The 21,405-nt window shown below is 39.4% G+C and overlaps 2 protein-coding genes and 4 non-coding genes across 9 annotated transcripts; 2 read left to right on the forward strand and 4 right to left on the reverse strand.

The window, feature by feature from the left end:
* Positions 1 to 1,336: 1,336 nt before the first annotated feature.
* trnaa-agc lies at positions 1,337 to 1,409 on the reverse strand. Its single transcript has one exon. It is a non-coding gene; the product is annotated as a tRNA-Ala (tRNA).
* Positions 1,410 to 2,006: 597 nt separating this feature from the next.
* Positions 2,007 to 2,079, reverse strand: trnaa-agc. Its single transcript has one exon. It is a non-coding gene; the product is annotated as a tRNA-Ala (tRNA).
* Positions 2,080 to 5,433: 3,354 nt separating this feature from the next.
* trnaa-agc lies at positions 5,434 to 5,506 on the reverse strand. The gene has a single exon. It is a non-coding gene; the product is annotated as a tRNA-Ala (tRNA).
* A 557-nt stretch (positions 5,507 to 6,063) lies between these two features.
* trnaa-agc lies at positions 6,064 to 6,136 on the forward strand. Its single transcript has one exon. It is a non-coding gene; the product is annotated as a tRNA-Ala (tRNA).
* Positions 6,137 to 7,043: 907 nt separating this feature from the next.
* ccdc25 (coiled-coil domain containing 25) lies at positions 7,044 to 12,225 on the reverse strand. The gene is made up of 9 exons (XM_031728832.2): positions 12,032 to 12,225; positions 11,848 to 11,895; positions 11,645 to 11,684; positions 10,542 to 10,593; positions 10,231 to 10,306; positions 8,665 to 8,768; positions 8,339 to 8,541; positions 7,875 to 7,920; positions 7,044 to 7,561 (listed from the first exon to the last, which is right to left on the reverse strand). Exons 1-9 carry the CDS (start codon positions 12,054 to 12,056, stop codon positions 7,532 to 7,534), a joined length of 624 nt encoding a protein of 207 aa, XP_031584692.1. The 5' UTR covers positions 12,057 to 12,225; the 3' UTR covers positions 7,044 to 7,531.
* A 268-nt stretch (positions 12,226 to 12,493) lies between these two features.
* On the forward strand, positions 12,494 to 21,305 carry esco2 (establishment of sister chromatid cohesion N-acetyltransferase 2). 4 transcript variants are annotated; one of them, XM_031728802.2, is made up of 15 exons: positions 12,494 to 12,578; positions 13,600 to 13,662; positions 14,403 to 14,545; positions 14,724 to 15,036; positions 15,131 to 15,425; positions 16,728 to 16,849; positions 17,053 to 17,167; positions 17,894 to 17,981; positions 18,108 to 18,150; positions 18,291 to 18,435; positions 18,675 to 18,806; positions 19,104 to 19,193; positions 19,374 to 19,517; positions 19,755 to 19,939; positions 20,486 to 21,305. In XM_031728802.2, the coding sequence occupies exons 2-15, from the start codon at positions 13,604 to 13,606 to the stop codon at positions 20,616 to 20,618; spliced, it is 2,007 nt and encodes a 668-aa protein (XP_031584662.1). In that variant the 5' UTR covers positions 12,494 to 12,578; positions 13,600 to 13,603; the 3' UTR covers positions 20,619 to 21,305. The 4 variants fall into 4 exon arrangements, with proteins under 4 accessions (XP_031584662.1, XP_039455121.1, XP_031584656.1 ...); XM_039599187.1 differs by having other exon boundaries at positions 15,134 to 15,425; XM_031728796.2 differs by having other exon boundaries at positions 12,521 to 12,663.
* The last annotated feature ends 100 nt before the right edge of the window (positions 21,306 to 21,405 follow it).

Below are 21,405 nucleotides of genomic sequence, written 5' to 3' on the forward strand. Positions count from 1 at the left end.
AACAGATCATTTCAAGTGCTGTGTTGACTTGATATTCTGGGCATGGCCTTTACAATATCTGAAAAGTTCATGTGACCAGGTACCCCTACTAGAAGCTAAATGTCATTAAACTACTTTTGGAAAGAGGAGCAATCCCAGTTCTAGGTTCATAAGCAAAGCCCTGGTGTGTCTGTACTCAGGACTGCATATGTGCAGCTCTGAAACACCACAGATCATGTGACATGTGTACGTTGCAACCACAGGGGGATTAGCTCAAATGGTAGAGCGCTTGCTTCGCATGCGAGAGGTAGCGGGATCGACGCCCGCATCCTCCAAAAGAGTGTTTCCCTTTAAACCTCATCATGAAAACATTTAATTTGCAGAGTGAACAAATCCCTTAAATCCCTGTGACTAGCTACCCCTACCAGACCTTACTGTTACTGGGCTTTCATTAGTACGTCACGAGACTCAGGAATATATCCTTCACAGAAAACAGCAATGTAATCTTTAGCCATCATCAATGGGCAATTGATATAGTCTGACAAATAATAACTCATATGTCTTCATATATTTTCAGTGGCACACGTCATTGCATTGTGATCTTGCTACCGCAGGAGACACAGGGGGATTAGCTCTTTAAAGTTTGTATAATAAATAAATAAACTTTATTTACTTTGAATACACTCTAAGTTTTATGTGTATGAGGTAGTTGGTTACTAGTGATGGCCAAATTAAGTTTTCTGAAACACTGAAGCTTGTATAGAAAAAGGGTTCATTACTCAAAGCTTTTTAGCACCGTCGTTTTTGGTGCCATCTGGTGGCCAATAATATCACGAGCCGCTTGAATCTACAAATGAAAATGAACTGCTTGATTATGATTGCTCAGGCAGTGAGTGACATCATCAGACACCGATAAATAGTTTTAAAATGTGTGAGAAAGGTCGGACTTTGAAAGTGAATCATCAGCAAATACAAATACGATTGTATGATTTTTTCCATTTATGAGTTCCCAGGATTATGTGATCTATCTGGTATTTAAAGCTTAAAATTCTGAATTTGAATGAAATTTTGATTTTCATGATCAGCACTAATGCCAATTTAAAAAATCAAGTCAATGAAAGTGAATGTTTTTCTTTTAAAGATATATTAATTTTATAGTATTTTGTAAACGTAAACACGGGGTGGCGATATTATTCTGTGATATATCTGTGATATTGGGCTACCATTGTATGCTTCACATGTACAGTATTTTTGTGGGGTAAAAAAAACAATGTCTGTCTGTTTGGGTAGGTGATGAGAGGGATTTCACTGTGCAAACTTGTATGTTTTTGTGACGATGCCTAAAAGAAAAGTCTTTTGGAGGATGCGGGCATCGATCCCGCTACCTCTCGCATGCTAAGCGAGCGCTCTACCATTTGAGCTAATCCCCCGCTGATGTGTACAGTTGATCACAGGAATGCTACGCTCGCTGACAACTGACCGTGACCGTAGCGCGCTAGAAGGAGGAACTATCCCAGTATAATTTCCAGAAGGAAAGCCCACGTGTGTCCGTTCTCAGCTCTGCGATCTTGCTACCGCAGGAGACACAGGGGGATTAGCTCTTTAAAGTTTGTATAATAAATAAATAAACTTTATTTACTTTGAATACACTCTAAGTTTTATGTGTATGAGGTAGTTGGTTACTCGTGATGGCCAAATTAAGTTTTCTGAAACACTGAAGCTTGTATAGAAAAAGGGTTCATTACTCAAAGCTTTTTAGCACCGTCGTTTTTGGTGGCATCTGGTGGCCAATAATATCACGAGCCGCTTGACTCTACAAAATAAAATGAACTGCTTCATTATGATTGTCCGCTCAGTTGACAGCCACTGTTTAATGTCATTTGAAAGTTCTGTGATATTGGGCTACTATTGTATGCTTGAACATGTACAGTAAAAAGACAATTTCTGTCCGTTTGGGTAGGTGATGAGAGGGATTTCACTGTGCAAACTTGTATGTTTTTGTGACAATGCCTAAAAGAAAAGACTTTTGGAGGATGCGGGCATCGATCCCGCTACCTCTCGCATGCTAAGCGAGCGCTCTACCATTTGAGCTAATCCCCCACATGCCACAACGCCGAGTGACGTCATCAGACACTGATAAATAGTCTTCAAATGTGTAAGAAAGGTCGGACTTTGAAGTGAATCACCAGCAAATATACAGAGTATGTCAGAGATGAAATTAAAATTTGGTTTATTGAACAAATATTTTCGGACTGTGTATTCCCTTCTTGGAGACGCAGCACTAAAAATAAATCATATCCCACAGCATAAACCACAGCAAATGACAAGAGAGAGGGGTGAAGTAACTTTTACCATTTACTGAAAAAAGGCATGGGTCATTTTTGGCCACGAACAAGCTGAGAGAGAGGTTTTTTTTTTTTTTTAAATCTCCCTTCACAAAAATAACAGTGCATTATAATCAGTGTTGATGTGAATAAATTACATGTCCCGGACTCTACTATTAATAATACAAGAAATTCCAGTAGCACTGCAAATATATATAAATGTGAGATTTGAGGTTGTCTTCCACCTAGTGCAGTGGACAATCAAACTGGTGTTTAAAGGGTCAAAAATGTAAAAATTAATAACTATTTTATATTTATGAAAAGAACTGAAGTTAGTTAAAAGATTTATGCAGAAAAATGGCAAAAACCATAAAAATAATAAAAATTACAGCCCTAATCTGTTGGTGGACACTTTTGGCCACGAACAAGCTGAAAGACTAGTGATTTTAAACAAACCCAGAGGGTTAAAATGAACTGCTTGATTATGATTGTCCGCTCAGTTGACAGCCACAGTTTAATGTCATTTGAGAGTTCTGTGATATTGGGCTATCATTGTATGCTTGAACATGTACAGTAAAAAGACAATATCTGTCCATTTGGTTAGACAATGTCTGTCTAATTGGGTAGGTGATGAGAGGGATTTCACTGTGCAAACTTGTATGTTTTTGTGACGATGCCTAAAAAAAGGCAAACAACATGTCATTAAACTACTTTTGGAAAGAGGAGCAATCCCAGTTCTAGGTTCATAAGCAAAGCCCTGGTGTGTCTGTACTCAGGACTGCATATGTGCAGCTCTGAAACACCACAGATCATGTGACATGTGTACATTGCAACCAGAAGGGAATTAGCTCAAATGGTAGAGCCCATGCTTCACATGCGAGAGGAAGTGGGATTGATACCCGCAATCTCTAAAAGGCTTTACCTTTAAGCATCAACACAAAAACATTTCTCTTCCACAGTAAACAAATTCCTTAACACTAGATTTACTAAACCTGTGCAAATTTGCATAACTTCCCTAAACCCAACACCTGCTAGAATTCCTGCCTTTTTAATTTTCTGGTGCAAGTCCCGAGGTGTTATTCACCCCTGCTGAGATTTTCACAGGTCGTCAGCTCGTTTCTCCTGCTTTTGTTGTGCAAACCACCCATTATCGTTGAGGCCTGGCACATTTCCATTTGTTTACTCAGAGTAGCTCAGATCCAAGGCAGGCCAAACCTTTGTGTTACAACCTTCAGAAATGCCTGCTGTATCTATACAAAATATCCCACACATTGACTGACCTGCAAATATGAAAGACATACATTCACAATATACATCGTCCCTGCATTCAGCAACGGAGTTCCTTGACTCTCAGCACAGATCTTCCATTGTTCTATTTTGACTGTGCATGTGTAGGAGTGGCATTGCATTACTACAACACAGTGCTGTGCATAAAAGCAGACCGACCAGGCAGGAGAATCGTTTCTTCATTTCTTCACTCACCAACAGGACCACTCTCAGCATTGACCAAATGTGTTTGGTATTGGAACTGTGTCTTAATTCCACCTTCACATACAAGGGTCAGTACTACAGGCAGAAACATGGGTGTGTCATGGGTTCCCCAGTTTCACCCACTGTGGCCACTTTGTACATGGAAGAAGTGGAAAAGAGGGCTTTGCTATCCTACCCTGGAACACCACTAAGTCATTGGTTCAGGTATGTGGATGACACCTGGGTGAAAATCAAATCTCAGGACGTACCACAATTCATGGATCACATTAACTCTGTGGACAAACACATCAAATTCACCAGGGAGGATATGAAAAGTGGCAGGTTAGCCTTCTTAGATTGTGACATTTCCATCAGTAATGGGGGACAGCTAAAAGCTGATGTGTACCGTAAACCTACGCATACGGATCAGTATTTAAGGTTTGACTTGCATCAGCCAATGGAGCATAAACTGGCTGTCATCATCTCGCTACAGCAAAAGACACAGGGGGATTAGCTCAAATGATAGATCGCTCGCTTAGCATGCGAGAGGTAGCGGGATCGATGCCCGCATCCTCCAAAAGATATTCTTTTAGAATAGAATTCAACTTTATTGTCATTGCACATGCACAGGTACAGGGCAACGGAATGCAGTTTGCATCCATCCAGAAGTGCTTTAGCCGTGATATAGATATATTACAATATATATTAGCAATAATAGAGATATGTAAGTATGTTACAGAAATGGGTCTATTATGGTATGTTATAATGTACACGGTATGAAGTATGTTATGAATATTCTATAACTATAGGTATGTACAGGCTGTAGTGAGTACAAGCTATGTACAGGCTATGAACAGGATATAAATATGAAATAAAAAAAACTATACAGAAATATGAGATATACAGCTATACAGAAGGTATCACACAAAACATATGTTTGCACAGTGACATCCCTCTCATCACCTACCCAAACGGAGAGACATCATTCTTTAACCCCCCCAAATACTGTACATGTTCAAGCATACAATGGTAGCCCAATATCACAGAACTCTCAAATGACATTAGAAAGAGGGTTCATTACTCAAAGCTTTTTAACACCATCGTCTTTGGTGGCATCTGGTGGCCAATAATATCACGAGCCGCTTGAATCTACAAATGAAAATGAACTGCTTGATTATGATTGCCCAGGCAGTGAGTGACATCATCAGACACCGATAAATAGTTTTAAAATGTGTGAGAAAGGTCGGACTTTGAAAGTGAATCATCAGCAAATACAAATACGATTGTATGATTTTTTCCATTTATGAGTTCCTAGGATTATGTGATCTATCTGGTATTTAAAGCTTAAAATTCTGAATTTGAATGAAATTTTGATTTTCATGATCAGCACTAATGCCAATTTAAAAAATCAAGTCAATGAAAGTGAATGTTTTTCTTTTAAAGATATATTAATTTTATAGTATTTTGTAAACGTAAACACGGGGTGGCGATATTATTCTGTGATATATCTGTGATATTGGGCTACCATTGTATGCTTCACATGTACAGTATTTTTGTGGGGTAAAAAAAAACAATGTCTGTCTGTTTGGGTAGGTGATGAGAGGGATTTCACTGTGCAAACTTGTATGTTTTTGTGACGATGCCTAAAAGTAAAGTCTTTTGGAGGATGCGGGCATCGATCCCGCTACCTCTCGCATGCTAAGCGAGCGCTCTACCATTTGAGCTAATCCCCCACATGAGACATGAAAGACTGACGTCATCAGTCACTGATAAATAGTGCTAAAATGTGTAAGAAAGGTCGGACTTTGAAGTGAATCACCAACAAATACATACAGAGTATGTCAGAGATGAAAGTAAAATTAATTTGGTTAATTGAACAGATATTTTCGGACTGTGTATTGACACAGGACCAAAAATCAATCATATCCCGCAGCATAAACCACAGCAAATGACAACAGGGAGGGGTGAAGTAACTTTTACCATTTACTGAAAAAAGGCATGGGTCATTATCAGCAGAGGTTTCGGATCAAACCACTGTGAGACCTTGGGTCACCCTGTTTACATGCTTGACTTAATAACTAGAGGTGCAGTACTCTAAGACGAGTCAACTGTAGTGACCTTTAACTGATCACACATGCTGTGGCGTTGTCGAGCTGCAGATGCGCAGAGCTGAGAACGGACACACGTGCTTCTGGAAATTATACTGGGATAGTTCCTCCTTCTAGCACGCCACGGTCACGGTCAGTTGTCAGCGAGCGTAGCATTCCTGTGATCAACCGTACACATCAGCGGGGGATTAGCTCAAATGGTAGAGCGCTCGCTTAGCATGCGAGAGGTAGCGGGATCGATACCCGCATCCTCCAAATTTATTTAACCGTAAACTAAAAGCAGACTAAAAACAGATTTCTGCAGGGTGAGAAATCCAATCCTGTCGTATAAAAAACCCCCTCTGTGCACAGATTCTTCGTAGCTTCCCGTGAGAAATATCCACAACAAAACAAAAACAACTTAACGAAACAGTGGATAAAGAGGCGTTTCTGTTATTCTTATTTATTAATTACCAGGTTGTTATGAGCTTCTTGCTGCCACAGCACAGTTTAAGTCTATACAGATATATGAACAGGTTAGTTATTACTTATGTTACTTTTAATACATTACTTCATTTTAGTTTGAGCAGTGTTTTGGGGTGATAAGGAACCTTTTTAATGCCCAATAAAGGTCATAAACCAGGTTGTAAAATTAAAAATAGTGATATGTCCTAAACAGCTGTTACAAAGGTGGGGGAGTGTTGCTCACAGAGGGATCATCTTCCAAATGACCATAAGCTCTCCGTCACAGCAACAGAGAAATTTCTAAGTCTGCACAATAAACACACCTCTTTATGTACTTTATCACAATGCGTAATGACTATTGAAAGCACCTTAAAAAGATTCTGAGTGTAGAATAAAATGTGACCTTTAATGAGAAATCCAGCTTGCCTGAGATCAGTGTTTGTGTTTATTAAGGCTGAGTGTTAAAGGCTGTGGATTCATAGAGTCTGAAGGTAATAACTCTATATTACAATAAGCAGCATGTTGTTATGATTTACTGGCTATTGTTGTGCAAAAACTCCATTTTAACTTCAGTCATGATGGCAAATGGCAAATAAGAAAAATATGTTATACTTTTGTAAATGAAGACTGTATAAATTTAATATTGTTTTTTCTTAGTATCTTCATCAGAGCTCAAACTAAATGAAATGACTGGTCCTATTTTGAATACACGAGAAGATTTCATAATAAACGTGATTTTTAATTCATACATTGATCTGCATTCAATAAAATCTGTCATGCGGGGAAATAAAAATATTGTGACTGGGAGCAACAACATGAAACAAACGCATCCACACAGACACAGACAGTTTTATCATCATGAGCATGAACATCATCAGGCAGTGAAAATTCCATCAGATAATGTTCTGCTATCTGAGCATGTCTCCCCCCTTAAAATGACCCTCATCAATCCTGGTGCCCCGTGCTTCCTCGTCCACCGTGTCCTCTCTGCGATAAGGAGGTCAATCAGCTCGGTTTGGTCTGAAAGCAGTTTCTGAACCACGAGTCCTGGCGCCTCCATCCCTCGCTGTCTCACTTTCCGCTCCGAGTGTCCCAAAGCCAAAAAGGTTTGTCTGAGTTTTTTTTTAATCTTTTCAGTGTCTGTTACAGGAAGCTAAAGCAGCCGGACAGCAGGCTGTCTGTCTTATATTGCCTCGTTTTATCCTCTCACATGAAGTCATCTGAATCGTAGCCGTCCTGCAGAGTACAGGCAGTAAAGCACAAGTTACAGACTGTTCATCATCCACTGCTACTGCTTTGCTAAAAGAAATCACCTTAAACATCCATATTACATATACATATATATATATATACATATATATATATATATACATATACATATATATATATATATATATATATACATATATATATATATATATATATATATATATATATATATATATATATATATATATATATATATATACATATATATATATATATATATATATATATATATGACATCATGGTAAATTAACAAAATAATAGAATCCTTCTTGGTGTTCACCTCATTTGTCTTCATGTTTTCAGTCCTCATCAGTGACGAGTAGTTCCTGCAGTGACCAAAGCGCAAGAGTGTCACACATAGTGCCAAACTTTATTTGAAACATTTTTTATTTTATAAGCATTTATATCTAAAATGTACACGTGGTCGGGTTTTTGCTGTTACAGGTAAGGTTAAGAGTAAAGAAGGGTGTGCTTTAGGAATCACCTGCTATGGCTTGGTTAGTATGGCTTCGACTCTTAAGGAGAAAATACTAATTTTGTGGAAATGGACACAAATTAGTACATATAGAGCTGTCAGATGAAATTTAGTTTCACAAAAACCAATCAGTAGATTTAAAGCGGTGTGAATTATATCAACTGCTGTGAGGCTCCCGTGTAATCTAAGTGCTGCAGACTGAAATGTCATCGTACTTATCAATACAATCGTTTTGGCTATAATGAAACATTTCTAAAACACTGTTCTACCTGAGCTCCTCCTGCTCTTTTTTCCTTTTCTGCTCCTCCTTCTCTCTCCTCTTCTGCTCCTGCAGCTGAGCTTTCTTCTCGTTCCTCTCCTCCCGATCTCTCGATTCCTTCTCTGCTGCCAGATCAGGGAACCGTTCCGCTTTTGTTTTCTCCAGACGGTTTATTATCTCGTTGATCTTCTTCTCCACTGCCACGATCTTTACCTGTGAACACAAAGTCAGTTTAGTGAACACCTAAAGTTGACTAAAAATACTATGTAATGTTAGAGTATTACGCAGATTGCTGCATAATAATCCATCAGCGTACATGAAGCCAGGTCTGCTGACCTCTTTCTGTCGATAAAAGCCGATCTGTCCAACATCCATGTCTCCTGTTTTCTTCAGGTTGGCCCACGGTGTGTAAACCACATTGATGTTGTTCATCTTACAGCCTGAAAACATGTAACAAGTCAAGTTTAACCACATCTGCATACAAAATTCCTCTCAGTAAAAATAACAGCAGACAGAAACTTGTACCAGAGGATCTCTCAGACCAACCTGCACGCTTAAGGGTGAAAGCAAGGCTCACAAAATTTCAAAATCTCTGGTAGCCCTTCGGGCAGGCCCTCTTCAGTTTTTGGTAGCCCAAAATAAATTTAAGTAGCCCAAATAAAAAAGAGAGCAATTTTTTAATGTTTTGTTTCCTTTACAATATTATACATTAAAGTATAATATTGTAACGGAAACAAAAATTAATCAGAAAGTTGTTAAAATACAAATCACAACAACTGTATAAAAATCACAGTCATCAACTCAAATACTTGGTTCTAATTGAACAGAAATTTCTATGAACTTGTAAGAACTGTTTAGAACATGAATCAGTCTGTGTCAGATCCTGAATCTGAAATTTCCACTGAAGTCAAGGGTAAGGGGTAAGTGGAACCAAGATCTAGGCCATTTGCTTTTTGAAGTTTGCAAAGACTGCTAAATTTTGACAATGGTAGTTCACTCTTTGCAACATAGTACGCTTTTGAAAGATTTTTCAGGACTTCTTCTTGTGCTTGGTTTATTTTTAGTATGTTTTTTGCAATTGCTGTTTGTTCTGGGAAAGATATTGCAGACTGAGCAATAATGCATTCTCATGGGTTCTGATGGGGTCTTTCTTAAAATTACTGGTCCCAGTTACAAAGGCGCTTGTCGACTCAAATGAAATGAAACTCACAACACACCCGGCAGAACATGATGTTATTTAGCTCGTCATATTCCAGCCACAGAAATTCTTTTGTCCATGAAACCAAAAAAGCTGAGCTTTCTTTTTGCCTCATAGTCTGATTTGTCATAACGTTTCCGTTTTGTGGTAGGCTTTTATTTGGCTGCCCCTTCTTCACCCTGACCTGTCTTATTTGGCTCAGCAGAACTAAAATACCGGCGTAAATCCTGCTGCTTTTACACACGTACTTACATAATGGTCAGCGATTCTCTGCGCAATCAACCTCTCACATGTTTAAACTTGCTGTGGGAGATTTCACTTGTCACGTTTGAATAGTAAGCTAATGAGTGATAAGACGATGTCAAAGGAATTGGTGCGCAATTAATCGTCACTCACCAATCAGTGCTGCCGCTCTCTACACACCGTTCGCGCGATCGCAAAGTGAAAGTGAAAGCAAAAACCAAGCGCAAATTCAAACGCGATTTCAATATGTCACGTATTGGCAGTGGCTCATCGATGCCGATGACATAATTACTCAGCTACATTTTCGAAAGAATGCAAAAGCATTGACACATATTTTCCCTTCCTATGATAGCCCGACGGGCAGGGCTGAGATAGATTTTGGTAGCCCGACTGGAAAAATCGCTAGCCCCGGGACGTCGGGCTAGCGATTTTGCGAGCCCTGGAAAGTATTTTCTTTTTACCTTGGATGCTGTTGTTTTTCACCAGTTGTGCGCAGTCTATCAGCACCTCTGGTGGGATATCATCAATGGTTTGACCCTTGAAATTAATCACATAATAGTTACATCACTGTCAAATATTTTCCATAGAATTTTTATGTGGAGTGTCGCTGACACAACCAAAAACAGAGAACAGACTGTTATATTTAGTATCAGTTGTTCTGAGAATTAGATTCTTAATAAATTGCCAGTTCCGAGAAAAAACTCACGAGCGTGAACTTTTATTTAAAAGTCTGCTTTTCAGGGTCATTCTCATTGGGCGAGCTGATGCTTACCTTTGGCATTCTCAGATATACGTGAGCTGAGGACAGTTTGTCCACGTGAAACCTGGATGTGGGAAAAAGGAGAACGTTTAAATGACATAAAGTATAATTTTAACAAGAAAAATTGTAACAAATTATACACAGAAGAAAAAAGTTATTAATATCAAAGGCAAGGAAAAAATAATTCTAAAAAGAACCTAAAATTATAGTTAAATGGAAATAAAAATATCAATCAACAAAAATTAAAGTAATCTATCTTTAACTACTAATCGGTTTTAAAGAGAGACATTAGTAATACAGAAAATCCAAAACACTTGTTTAAATGCTGAATAATTGCAAATAATTCTTGGTGCATTTTTAAAAAAAAATTTAATTCAACCCTTCATCGTTTGGCTTTCACTTCAGGTCTCATCGCAGTGGATCATCTGCCTCTATCGCATACTCTGCCTCCATAAACCTTCTGTGTGGTCTTCCTCTCTTCTGGCATTTCAGTATTTCCACTTTCCCCTGCTGTACGTGTCCAAACCATCAAGCTCTCGCACTCGCGGTCTAGTCCCTCCATTTAAAGCCTCTACTCTCTAAACTCCTACATTCTCTCTCCCTACCTCCAATCAGGCCTTTCTCCTCTCTTTCTCTGTTGTTAGCAGAAGTACTGTTTTCACCAGCATCCTATGGGTCAACAGTATGGAAATCTCATTCTTGTTCATCTGCTATTTATGTGAAAAGGACCATCACTGAACTGACTGAAATTGCTGCATCCACTTGACCAGAATCAACTTTCTGGGATCTGAATATTTGGCATGGAAAACATTTTAATCTAATTTCAACCCTAAATTACAAAGGTAAACTACCATGTATTTGTCATGCCTACATTAACGGACTGCACTTTAATGTTTCTTCTGTTATAAACGCACTCAATGTTTACATCGACCGTTCAATACATTCTTACAAATGGTTCTTAAAGTAAATTCCCTAATCATAAATGTGTCTTAGTGTTAAGACACGTTTATCTATGAGTTTAGGAACCACGTACTTTTATTGCTCATCTCAGTTTATTTACAAATTCCAGCTGCAGAAAATTCAGGTTATTTCAGAGTTCAGATAAAGAATCTCACCAGATATCTTCGGGCCATCCATACTTGATAAGATCCTCATCTGTAGGCATGAAACAGCCTCGAGTTAAAAGGTGATGAGATTCAATAAGAGATTTATTACCGGTGTTTAAGCAACAAAGTAACACAGGAATGAACAGATATAGCACACACTGGAGGAAGGTAGAGAAGGGCGTGGGTGCGCGATCAAAGGACAGCTCTCTTACTTTCATATTTGTCTTTTCCCATGTAGATCGTGAAGGAAGGGTTCACCACTGAAAATTAGACAGGAAGTGGGCCGTTACTGAGTGAAACCGCAAAATCACCTGGCACGAAACTCGTGAAAGACACAAAACAGCTGTAAGGAGTGCGAAGCTAATCAGGCTAACAGCTAATGACAGCTCAACTTACCGGCGCTCGTGAAGTAAAACACCATTTTACGTGGATTAAAAATCGCCACTAAAAAGATGAACAGTGTGTGTTTTAACTTTGGACACTAAACCGCTGACTGTGAAGAAAGACAAATTTCATCTGCAGTAAGATCTGCTGCCGTTCGCGTGTACAGAATGACCTGGGAAGCTGTTACCTAACTGGGGGACAGTAGCGTGTAGCGCAAAGGAAACAGCGAAATTTACCTTCAAAACAAAAGCCGAAGGTCTACATCGATAGATAAAATTGATAAATGCTGATTCGTTTTAAGTTAATTTATGTTTTTATATAATCCTCATCTAATTTTTTCCATTAGTAAATTGAATTTTATGTCATCTTAATTTTTATGAGTGGCTTTTTTTACATGAAGATGTTTTATTTTGAAGGCTAGAACTAGAAGTTTCTCTCTGCCTTTACTACGTTTCCCGTATGGTAGCTGTTTCCGTTTCCTGTTACAGTGTAGGGTTTTTTTCCGACACTGGCGCGCGCTGTTCAAAACACAGAGAAGAAACGCGCGCGAGCCGAAGAGGTAGGAGACCCGCCAGCGACGCAAATATATATATACACATATACAAACATTTATCGGTTTATGTAGCTCAACAGAAACGTACTCGGTAAGGAAAACGAAGCGACCTTTAAAGTTGTATTTTTGTGTGTTTTATCTCATAATTGGGGTACATTAGTTTTAAGTACTGTGACTGTACTAAAGGTTTACTTGGCAGTCAGAACTAGCTTATGTTTAATGCTAAATCTATTCACATTTTAAATCACAAACAAATGCACGTATCCAGTTGAATTGTGCACAACTCCTGATCGTTATGAAAAATGCCCGTTGTTTTGTAATGGAGACCGTGCTGCCTTTGCATAAGCCAATAGTCCCGCCAATTATCTCTTCGCCTCCGCTTGGTGCCCTTAAATGACCGCGTCGTCAGCTAACATGTACCATCGAGCTAAAGCTGCCCTCGGGATTATTCGTTTTTCCTCACTGACGAAATGACAGTCAGGGTACCTTTAGGCTCTGTCTCATATCGAGATTCATAATCAGCATCCTAATCGATCATTAAACTCATAGGTCGTGGGCTGTTGTTTACCTGCCACAGTCACACCAGACCCAGTCAGAAAATCTCCTGATTTAACGTCATGGACATGAAATATATCTTGAAGCTGCATTTGTGTCAGTGACCCTTCTGCAGTGAGTATTGCTTTCAACGGCGGATTTGTGACCCCGATTTCCTACGATTTGCAAAAGATGTCTGCATGAATAATATGGTACAGCTGATTTGCAGCTGGTGTTCTACTAGGCAACAGATCTCGTTTGGTTCTTTTTGAAATAAGATGCAGTGTTACTTTTGATTCATCTTCATTTTTGAGTAATTAATGTAGATTAAAGCATCTCTTTATTTTCTTTTACATCCAGGTTGATTATGAATTTTTTTTAAAAATCCTTTTATTTTCTTTGATTTAGGAGTGACTTTTCAGATCGATGGTCTTTTTTTCAAAGCTGAAATTCTTAAACTTTCTTTTTCTTTTTATTTCATTACCTTTGAAAGGTGTATGAAGATGATGCCCACCACAACCAGAAAGAGAAAGCAGTCCTCCCTGGACTCTGATAGGTAAGCTGTGTGTATGCTTGTTGGCTTGCTGATTTACTCTTGAAATGTACTCTGTTGGATTTATACACTCAGATGTAAGAGAATAGTCTCAGTTGTGCTACAGTCGAGAGATTATGGAAGCTGGTGTTTAATACTACGACAAATTTAGAATTGGGTTCCTACTATAATGAGACTTACACTAATGGGACAAAACTGCTTTTACAACTCAGGCTTGAGTGAGAAGTGGGGCTAACCTTGCAACAGGTTGCCATAGGGCTAACAGTGATTCATTACAACCTCACATAGTCCTGCATTTATGGCCAGTTTAGAATGACCAGTTAGCCGAACATGCATATCTTTGGATTGTGGGAGGAAACTGGAGAATATGAAAACTACATGCAGAAAAACCTGATTTCACCAAAAGGTTCAAATCTAAAACCTTCCTGTTTTCAGGCAGTAGTATCAACCACACATTTTGGCCTCAGTCACAATTATTTCAGTCAAAACCATAGACAGCATAAAGAGATGGACATTGCTCGTGGGTCTGAAAAGTGAAGCCAGACGTGTCTTAATCCTGCATTATTTCTGGAAGCCAGCAGAAGGCAACTTAGGAGTTTATGAGGAAATGAGCCTTGGCTCCTCTGCTCTGTAATCTCAGTAAACACTTTCCTGACCAGTTTATGGGCTCAAACTTGCCAGTTACAAGTTATTGGCCAATTCGCCCCTCGCTTGTCTCATCTTTTTTGTTTCTCAAACATCAGTCACCCAGCCAAGAAGGGGGTGAGGCAGGAGATGTCACCTGTGAAGAGGAGATCTCCAAGAAAGCCCCAGCAGTCTCATACCAAGAAGAAGCCAGCTGGCCGTCTGGACACCTCGCCACAGAAATCTCATCGCAGACCAGCAGGTGGGATGGACTAAACATGTTTTGTTGCAATAGAAATTCTTTTATAATTTTTTTTTTTTTTGTTCAAAACTTAATGCAAACGACAACCGTTTTCACTCTTACAATTATGATAATTTGGATTTATTCATCTATTATCTGTTTATTTGATATTTTATTTTTAATTTATTTATTTTTAAAGGCTCTCCAGCTAGATCACCACAAAAATCTCCATTCAAACCTTCCTTGGTCACGAGCTCCTTCTATGGCAAAAAGAATCCAGTCTATCTCACTCCACTTGAGAGGAAAGCACTGAAGGACTCTCTGCCTTGTCCAGCTGCTCCACCCTCTCCTACTATGACCCAAAAGCCAGAAAAGAAGACAAAAAAGAACATTAAGGGAGGCAGTAAGCCAAGAAGTGTAGCAGGATCTAGTAAAGGAGGGAAGATGGGTACCAAAAGCTACTCAACGTCTATAAAGAGGATCAAACTGTCCCAACCCAAACCCAGCAGCAGGTTTGTCATAGCTGATACTTCTGAAGCCTTCTTCAAACAGCTGTTGTTTTAGTTGGTCTTTTAAGGTTGTTCTAATTCTCACTGTTTAATTCAGCAGTGTTGCAACTAAACCGCCTCATCCTCCTACCGTTGCACCTGCCAGCAACAAACCCACAGAGTCCAAGAAAGCAATCACCATCACATTCAGCAACCTGAAGCCTAAGCCGAAGATATTTGTTGGAGCTGCTTTCTTCGGTACAGGGAAGAAACCTACATCCATGTACAAGATAACTGCGCCAAAGTCTTCGACCAGGCCGTCTGCAGCCGTCCTACCGCAGACAAAGGGCAAAGAATCAGAGCAGCCGCAGGATGCTCTGGTGGGAAACCAGCAGCAGAAAGAACCTGAAAAGGTTTGTGTACATTTAAGTATTACTGGAATATGTCATCTCTTGAGATTCCCTTTTCTTAAAATCGTGAAAAGGTTTCTATATTCCAGAAACAAGTTACACTGGAGTAATTTTTACCTTCCAGCTCACTCTTAAAGAAAAGAGTAACTTTCTTCAGGCTCTTGCGCACAATTACAATTAATAAAATGTTGCTTGATGTTCTGGAGAACGTTGAGGTTTCAGAGAGATACTTACAGCCTAGTTTGGTGTACAGGGAAATGAAACAGAAATCTTGTAGATGTTGGAGTGAGATGGGAAACGGGTCCATTTACTGATCCAACGAGATACTATTTTTGGACAGTGATTACTTTAAATATACCTTAAATGTATTGCTTGTGAATTTGTTAAAAATGATTAGAAAAACAAAAACTAAATTAACTAAAGCAATGAGAGGAATGTGAATAAACAACCACCAGCAGTTTGTTTACAAGGAAAGTACAAATTGAAATTGTATTGGCTGTATTTTTACAAAGTATCGAAAGTTTATACATTTTGGGAAACAAAGTGTGCAGACAGTAATGAAGAGTTTGTTAGACTTCAAAGATAAGAAGGGGTAGCTATCATTTGCTATATCTGTCCATTCCTGAATTGTGCGGGTCTGAGGAGTGCTTTTATAATCAGATGTCAGGATGCCAGACATGCATTAATCAGAGTGTCTTGCTGTAAAGTGGAAAACTGTAAGGATGGGTCAGCGTGAAATTTAGCAGACACTCAAAAGATCAACAGCTTAGATCTTAAACTTGGCTGTAATATTTTTCTTACAATTAACAGAAGGCATTTAGGACTAATTCTGTGGGGAAACATTTCAACTTGGATAATTACTGTTTAGTTCAGGGCACAGGAAAAACTTGTATACAGTGGTCCCTCGCAATAACGCAGTTCACCTTTTGCAGCCTCACTGTTCATGCCTGTCTGAGAAAAGTGTATAAAGTTTGTAGTGAGTTCGCAGGTTATTTTTGGAACGTAACTCCCGCATAAACGAGGGACCACTGTAACTGCCTTTATAACTAAGCTTGAAGTTTTCAAGTCCCTCAGAACATTTAGCTCCTCTGCGTCAACAAAGACAACTGGAAGCCAGAATAAACAATAAATAATATTTGTTTATTTTTTACATCTAATAATAAGATGATGATGATGATGATTTTAAAGGTTTTTCCTGGAATGGTGTCTGCCATTTGATATGTTAAATAAATGATTATGTTTTTCCCCTCCATGGCAAATATTGTCATGTTAATGGTAATATTTAATCCTGGTTGTTTCCTGCAGACTGCCGTCAAGCCGATGAGGACATATGAGAACAAACCAAGCACAAAACAGAGAATGAAGTTTGATCCAACAGACTGGATGGACTCCGTTAATGAAGAGCCTGCATCTCCACAGCCATCAAGGTACTGATGTATTAAACGTGCCATTGACTTCATTTTTCGTTTTAGAAATGAAACTTTCCTTACTATTTATGTAGTTATTTATTTTTTTATTCATGGCATATTTAACAATCTGAATTTCTAACACAGATCTCTAATATTTGCACTTTATCAATGCCCCAAGACTGATGTTCAATGATAAACTGTTAATCGTCTTCCTTCCTCAGCTCCTCTAAAATGACGCTGGACAAATACAGGATTACTCACGAGCTCATGGTTACGTTGTTGAGATCTCCAACACAACACAGCTCCACATCACCAGCTTCCTCCTCCATCAGTCAGGTACATGGGTGTCCAAATGGCTGTTGTTTATAATGTAAATGATACTTTGATAGTTCTACTGAGCATTAAAAGTGCTGTGAGAGTATTATACCTGCTTGCAAACACCACAAACGAGTAGTTGCCCCTATTATCCTTCTATGAGGCTTGCCTGAGGGCCGGTGTGTAGTTGGTGTGTATTGTCACTCAAAATGTCAAGACTCCAGCAGACACTGAAACTGTAACATGCCTCTACCGAAATAAAGAGGATGAAACTCCTCTTTAGTTGTGAATGGCATCTGTTTCTGGCCGTTTTTATAATGTAATTGTAAAACAATCAGAAATTTTCTCTGATTCCCCCCTTTGTTTATGTAAACACTGATCCCTTCCTCGCTCATTCTCTATGTGATGCAAAATCTGTCAGGACTTAATCGATGGGGTAATAAGGCCAAAAAACCCTGTTTGTGATGGTTACATTTCTGCCTTTGATGTTTTAACTCTTTTTCCATTTGTTCTGCTACTGTTTATGTGGTTTCTGCTGGGTTGTCAGGTTTGTCTTCTGAGTTTAACCAACTAGGAATTTCCCAGGGTGGCTCAGAGGTACTTATCCCAGAGTAGATGTTATTTCCGCCCCAGAGATGATCCTGCACCTTCACTGTGGCAAAATGTTGTTGTTGGGGTTTTTTTGTAGCTGACTCATGATCACTTTAATTTTTTAATGACTCTGTTAACTTGAATTGATGTTTTCAGGATACTCCTACAACAGAAGGTGGCTCTGAGCCAGCCTTTGAGCTGAGTTACATAAGCCCCACCAGCACTAACTCCAGCTCTCCCAAAGGTGAGCAAATACTGTTTATTAGATCCCTCAACTCAGACTTAGAGTGGCATAAATAAATCCTGGAGATGTTCAGGTTTACCGAGTCCTCCTTCCATATGTTAATGTTGAAGTTTTTTTTCCCTCCAGAACCCGCAGCAGTCTATCCAATATTTGGTTCTGCCTCTAAAAGGTGAGATGGTTTGTTTAGAGTTCAGCACTTAAAGATGGCATTTCTGTACAATAAATGCAGTGTGTTTAGTTTTTAGAAGAACAATTACTGAATTTCAGTAAGTGAAACAACCCTGAAGCATTCTTTTTAAACATCTGCAGGTCAAAGAGCGCAGCTTTGCGACCTCCTGTGTCCTGCAGCACCCCTTCTGGTCCGACAGCGTCACTACAGACTCCAGCTTCAGCCGCTAAAGAGCGAAGCATTCGCAGGAAGAAAGAGAAGCAGGATGATGACCAGCTCATCATTGTAAGTTAAATTTACCTGTTTGCATGTATGCTTTGATATATTTATTTATTATTTTCTATTCTGATCCATACTCACCCAGCCTGATGTAGATATCTTTGATTGATGCTTGTTCAAATATTCAACCCACAAAAATCACGAGCTTTGGGGTTCTTTTTTCCCCTCAATACACTTTATTTGATTTCATTGCTTTTGTTTCTTTACTGAATGGATTTCTGTAATTTTTTTCACTCTCACATCAGGATGCTGGTCAGAAACAGTTTGGTGCAATGACCTGCAGCTCATGTGGGATGGTGTACAGTGCAGACAACCCAGAGGACAATTTCCAGCACACCCAGTTCCACCAGCGCTTCCTCGACTCCATCAAATTTGTGGTAAACATCCTTCTCTCCCTTCAGTCTCTCTGGACAGAAGACATGAGTTTATGAAGCACTGAAGTGTGTCACTGAGTACTTTAAAAACATAATGAAAAAATTATGTAGCATGAACTGCCAAACATAGTTGGGTGGACTTTAGTGTACCTGAGCAGCCCACCCAAGTATAGTCCATGTGGGGAGGTGGGGATCAGGGAAGCTGTTAAAGCTGCTGGCAGGAGTTTGCTTCGTGGGATGAGGTTGTTGTTGTGATTGTTGGCTTGTAACTGCAGCTCCTTTCCTCTGTTGTGTTTCCAGGGCTGGAAGAAGGAACGGGTGGTGGCTGAGTTCTGGGATGGAAAAATCCTCCTGGTCATGCCAGATGATCCCAAATACGCCATCAAAAAGGTTTGAGCCAGCACAGTGAGGCGCTTCTGCTTATTTCTGATTTTGTCCATGCTTATTTGTTGAGAAGTGCTTTCACTTTTAAACAGACAGAAGTATAGACAGACAGCCTCGTACACAAGTTAGTGTTTACTTAAAAGTGTTGCATTTAATTTTTAATCATTTTTGTGTGTTTGCTTTCAGGCTGAGGATGTGCGGCGTGTAGCGGACAATGAGCTGGGGTTCCAGCAGGTGGCTCTGAGCAGACCAACTCAGGCTAAAACCTACCTGTTCATCAACACAGAGCGACTGGTGGTAGGATGCCTTGTCGCTGAGCCCATACGACAGGTACGGCTGTGTTAGTGTCTCTAGCATATCTGAAAATATAAATGTTTGTTCAGGAAACCTGTTTGTTGAAACATGGTAACGCTGCAGCTAACATGTAAAGGTTTTAAACATCAGATTTGCTTTGGAGATTAGCCTTTAATTATTCTCTTGGACTCAAACGATGGTTTTGTTTTGAAGTTTCAGTTGATGCCACATGGATCTTATAGGTGCTGTAACTTATGCATAGATTGTCTTCAGGCTTACAGAGTCCTTGAACAGCCAGATCGACACAAGGACATGACAAAGGACGACTTCATGGAGAGACACAGAGCCTGGTGCTGCTCCACTGTCCCAGAACAAGCTCTGTGTGGAATCAGTCGGATCTGGGTCTTCAGCCTGGCCAGGCGACAGGGCATTGCCACCCGCATGCTGGACACAGTGAGGTAGGATGATGCACACAACATGAATCTTGCGGTCTCCTTACTTGTTTCCTCATAGAATTGAAGAATTTTGTTTTCATTGTAGCCATATAAAAGTTGTTTATATTAACACGGCTGTGATGACAGTGTGACCCCAGTATAAGCAAGAACTTTGGACTACGAAATAATTTTTTTACTTTGATTTTTAGGGTGTCTTTGAATTCAGCCCTCTGTAGGTTAATCAATATGGCATCTTTTTCTTTCCTAACGCATTATCCATTCCATGTCAGTATAGGTGTCAGCACAATTTTTTTTTCCACCCATTGAGCTCTAATATGTTTTCAAAGTGTTTTTTAATTGTTTTTGGCAATGTATGATGTCTCAATCAGCTGGTTACTGAGTAAACCCCTCACACACATGAACTTGTGGACCCTCTAAATAATATTTGAATGGTAAACACTATGGTCAACAGCAGGTGGTAAAACTGGAAACAGGCCCATATAAAGTGTCTGACCGGATCTAAAAAGGCTTTTGCATGGCCTCACAGTTTCTTTTCCCTTTTTGTCTTAGGAGTACGTTCATGTACGGCAGTCCCCTAACCAAGGAAGAAATCGCCTTCTCTGATCCGACACCTGACGGCAAACTGTTTGCCACCAAGTACTGCAACACACCAACCTTCCTTGTTTACAACTTCGTTGCATGAGTTTGGAAGGAATTCAAAATTTGTCCCTGTTCCTCTGAAATGGCAGTTGGTTTAAAATTGTCTCTTCATATGCAAAGCAATAAGTGTTCAGGTTTTCCATGCAGATTAGGCCAGGCTGAGTTTTGTCTCCATTTAAATTTTGGTTGTATACAGTGATCAGCCACAGCATTAAAACCAGCCACGATGCTGACATTGATCCTTTTGGTCCTGTGGGTTAAGCCTTTGTTGATCAGGCTTGTTTTATCACACAGTTGCTCAGACTGTGGTTTGAGGAGTTTGGAGGTCGAATCAGAATGCTGAACTCCCTGTTGTGTTCCTGGGTATGGTTTTAAAAGCTCATGAATCAGTATTTATATTCAGGACTGCCTTCTTCACTGTTCAATGTTTTTGTTTAATGGCAGTGCTTTCATATGTCTATTTTTTTTTCTTTATAAGGAGCTTGAATCCTGACTGAAGATGTTTCTCAGTTTGCTTTCAGTTTGAAGTCATTTGTCTTCATGTTCAAATTAATGACAGAAAAACTAGAAGCCTCTTTGCTACATGCTCATCGGAGCAGAATGTCTTTGTGCTCCAGGCTCGACATTTTCTGGAGATGTTTATAGAAACCAACCTGTTTAAAGGTGGATACTATTGTTGTTTTGAGGCTTTGTAAATGCATCTAATAAACATGTTAAGTTTGTTTTTTGAGCCTTGGTCTTTTTGTCAAAATGTCTCAAAGTGTGCATACCAACAGTTCTTCTGCAATAGAGGAAATGGAGTGCAGCCTGCAGTGCAGCTTCAACTGTAA

Source organism: Oreochromis aureus, linkage group 15, assembly GCF_013358895.1.
Source record: "Oreochromis aureus strain Israel breed Guangdong linkage group 15, ZZ_aureus, whole genome shotgun sequence".
Classification (NCBI taxonomy): Eukaryota; Metazoa; Chordata; class Actinopteri; order Cichliformes; family Cichlidae; genus Oreochromis; species Oreochromis aureus.

What these genes read in the sequence shown, in the direction of transcription:
- ccdc25 (XM_031728832.2), bottom strand. Translation starts at nt 12,056, where the DNA reads ATGGTGTTTTACTTCACGAGCGCCG. An exon ending in GGGAAAAGACAAATATGAAA is followed by an intron (nt 11,685 to 11,847) that starts GTAAGAGAGCTG and finishes TCATGCCTACAG; the next exon opens with ATGAGGATCTTATCAAGTAT. An exon ending in GCTTTTATCGACAGAAAGAG is followed by an intron (nt 8,542 to 8,664) that starts GTCAGCAGACCT and finishes TTGTGTTCACAG; the next exon opens with GTAAAGATCGTGGCAGTGGA.
- esco2 (XM_031728802.2), top strand. Translation starts at nt 13,604, where the DNA reads ATGAAGATGATGCCCACCACAACCAGAAAGAGAAAGCAGTCCTCCCTG. An exon ending in CAACCCAAACCCAGCAGCAG is followed by an intron (nt 15,037 to 15,130) that starts GTTTGTCATAGC and finishes TGTTTAATTCAG; the next exon opens with CAGTGTTGCAACTAAACCGC. An exon ending in ATGATGACCAGCTCATCATT is followed by an intron (nt 18,436 to 18,674) that starts GTAAGTTAAATT and finishes CTCTCACATCAG; the next exon opens with GATGCTGGTCAGAAACAGTT.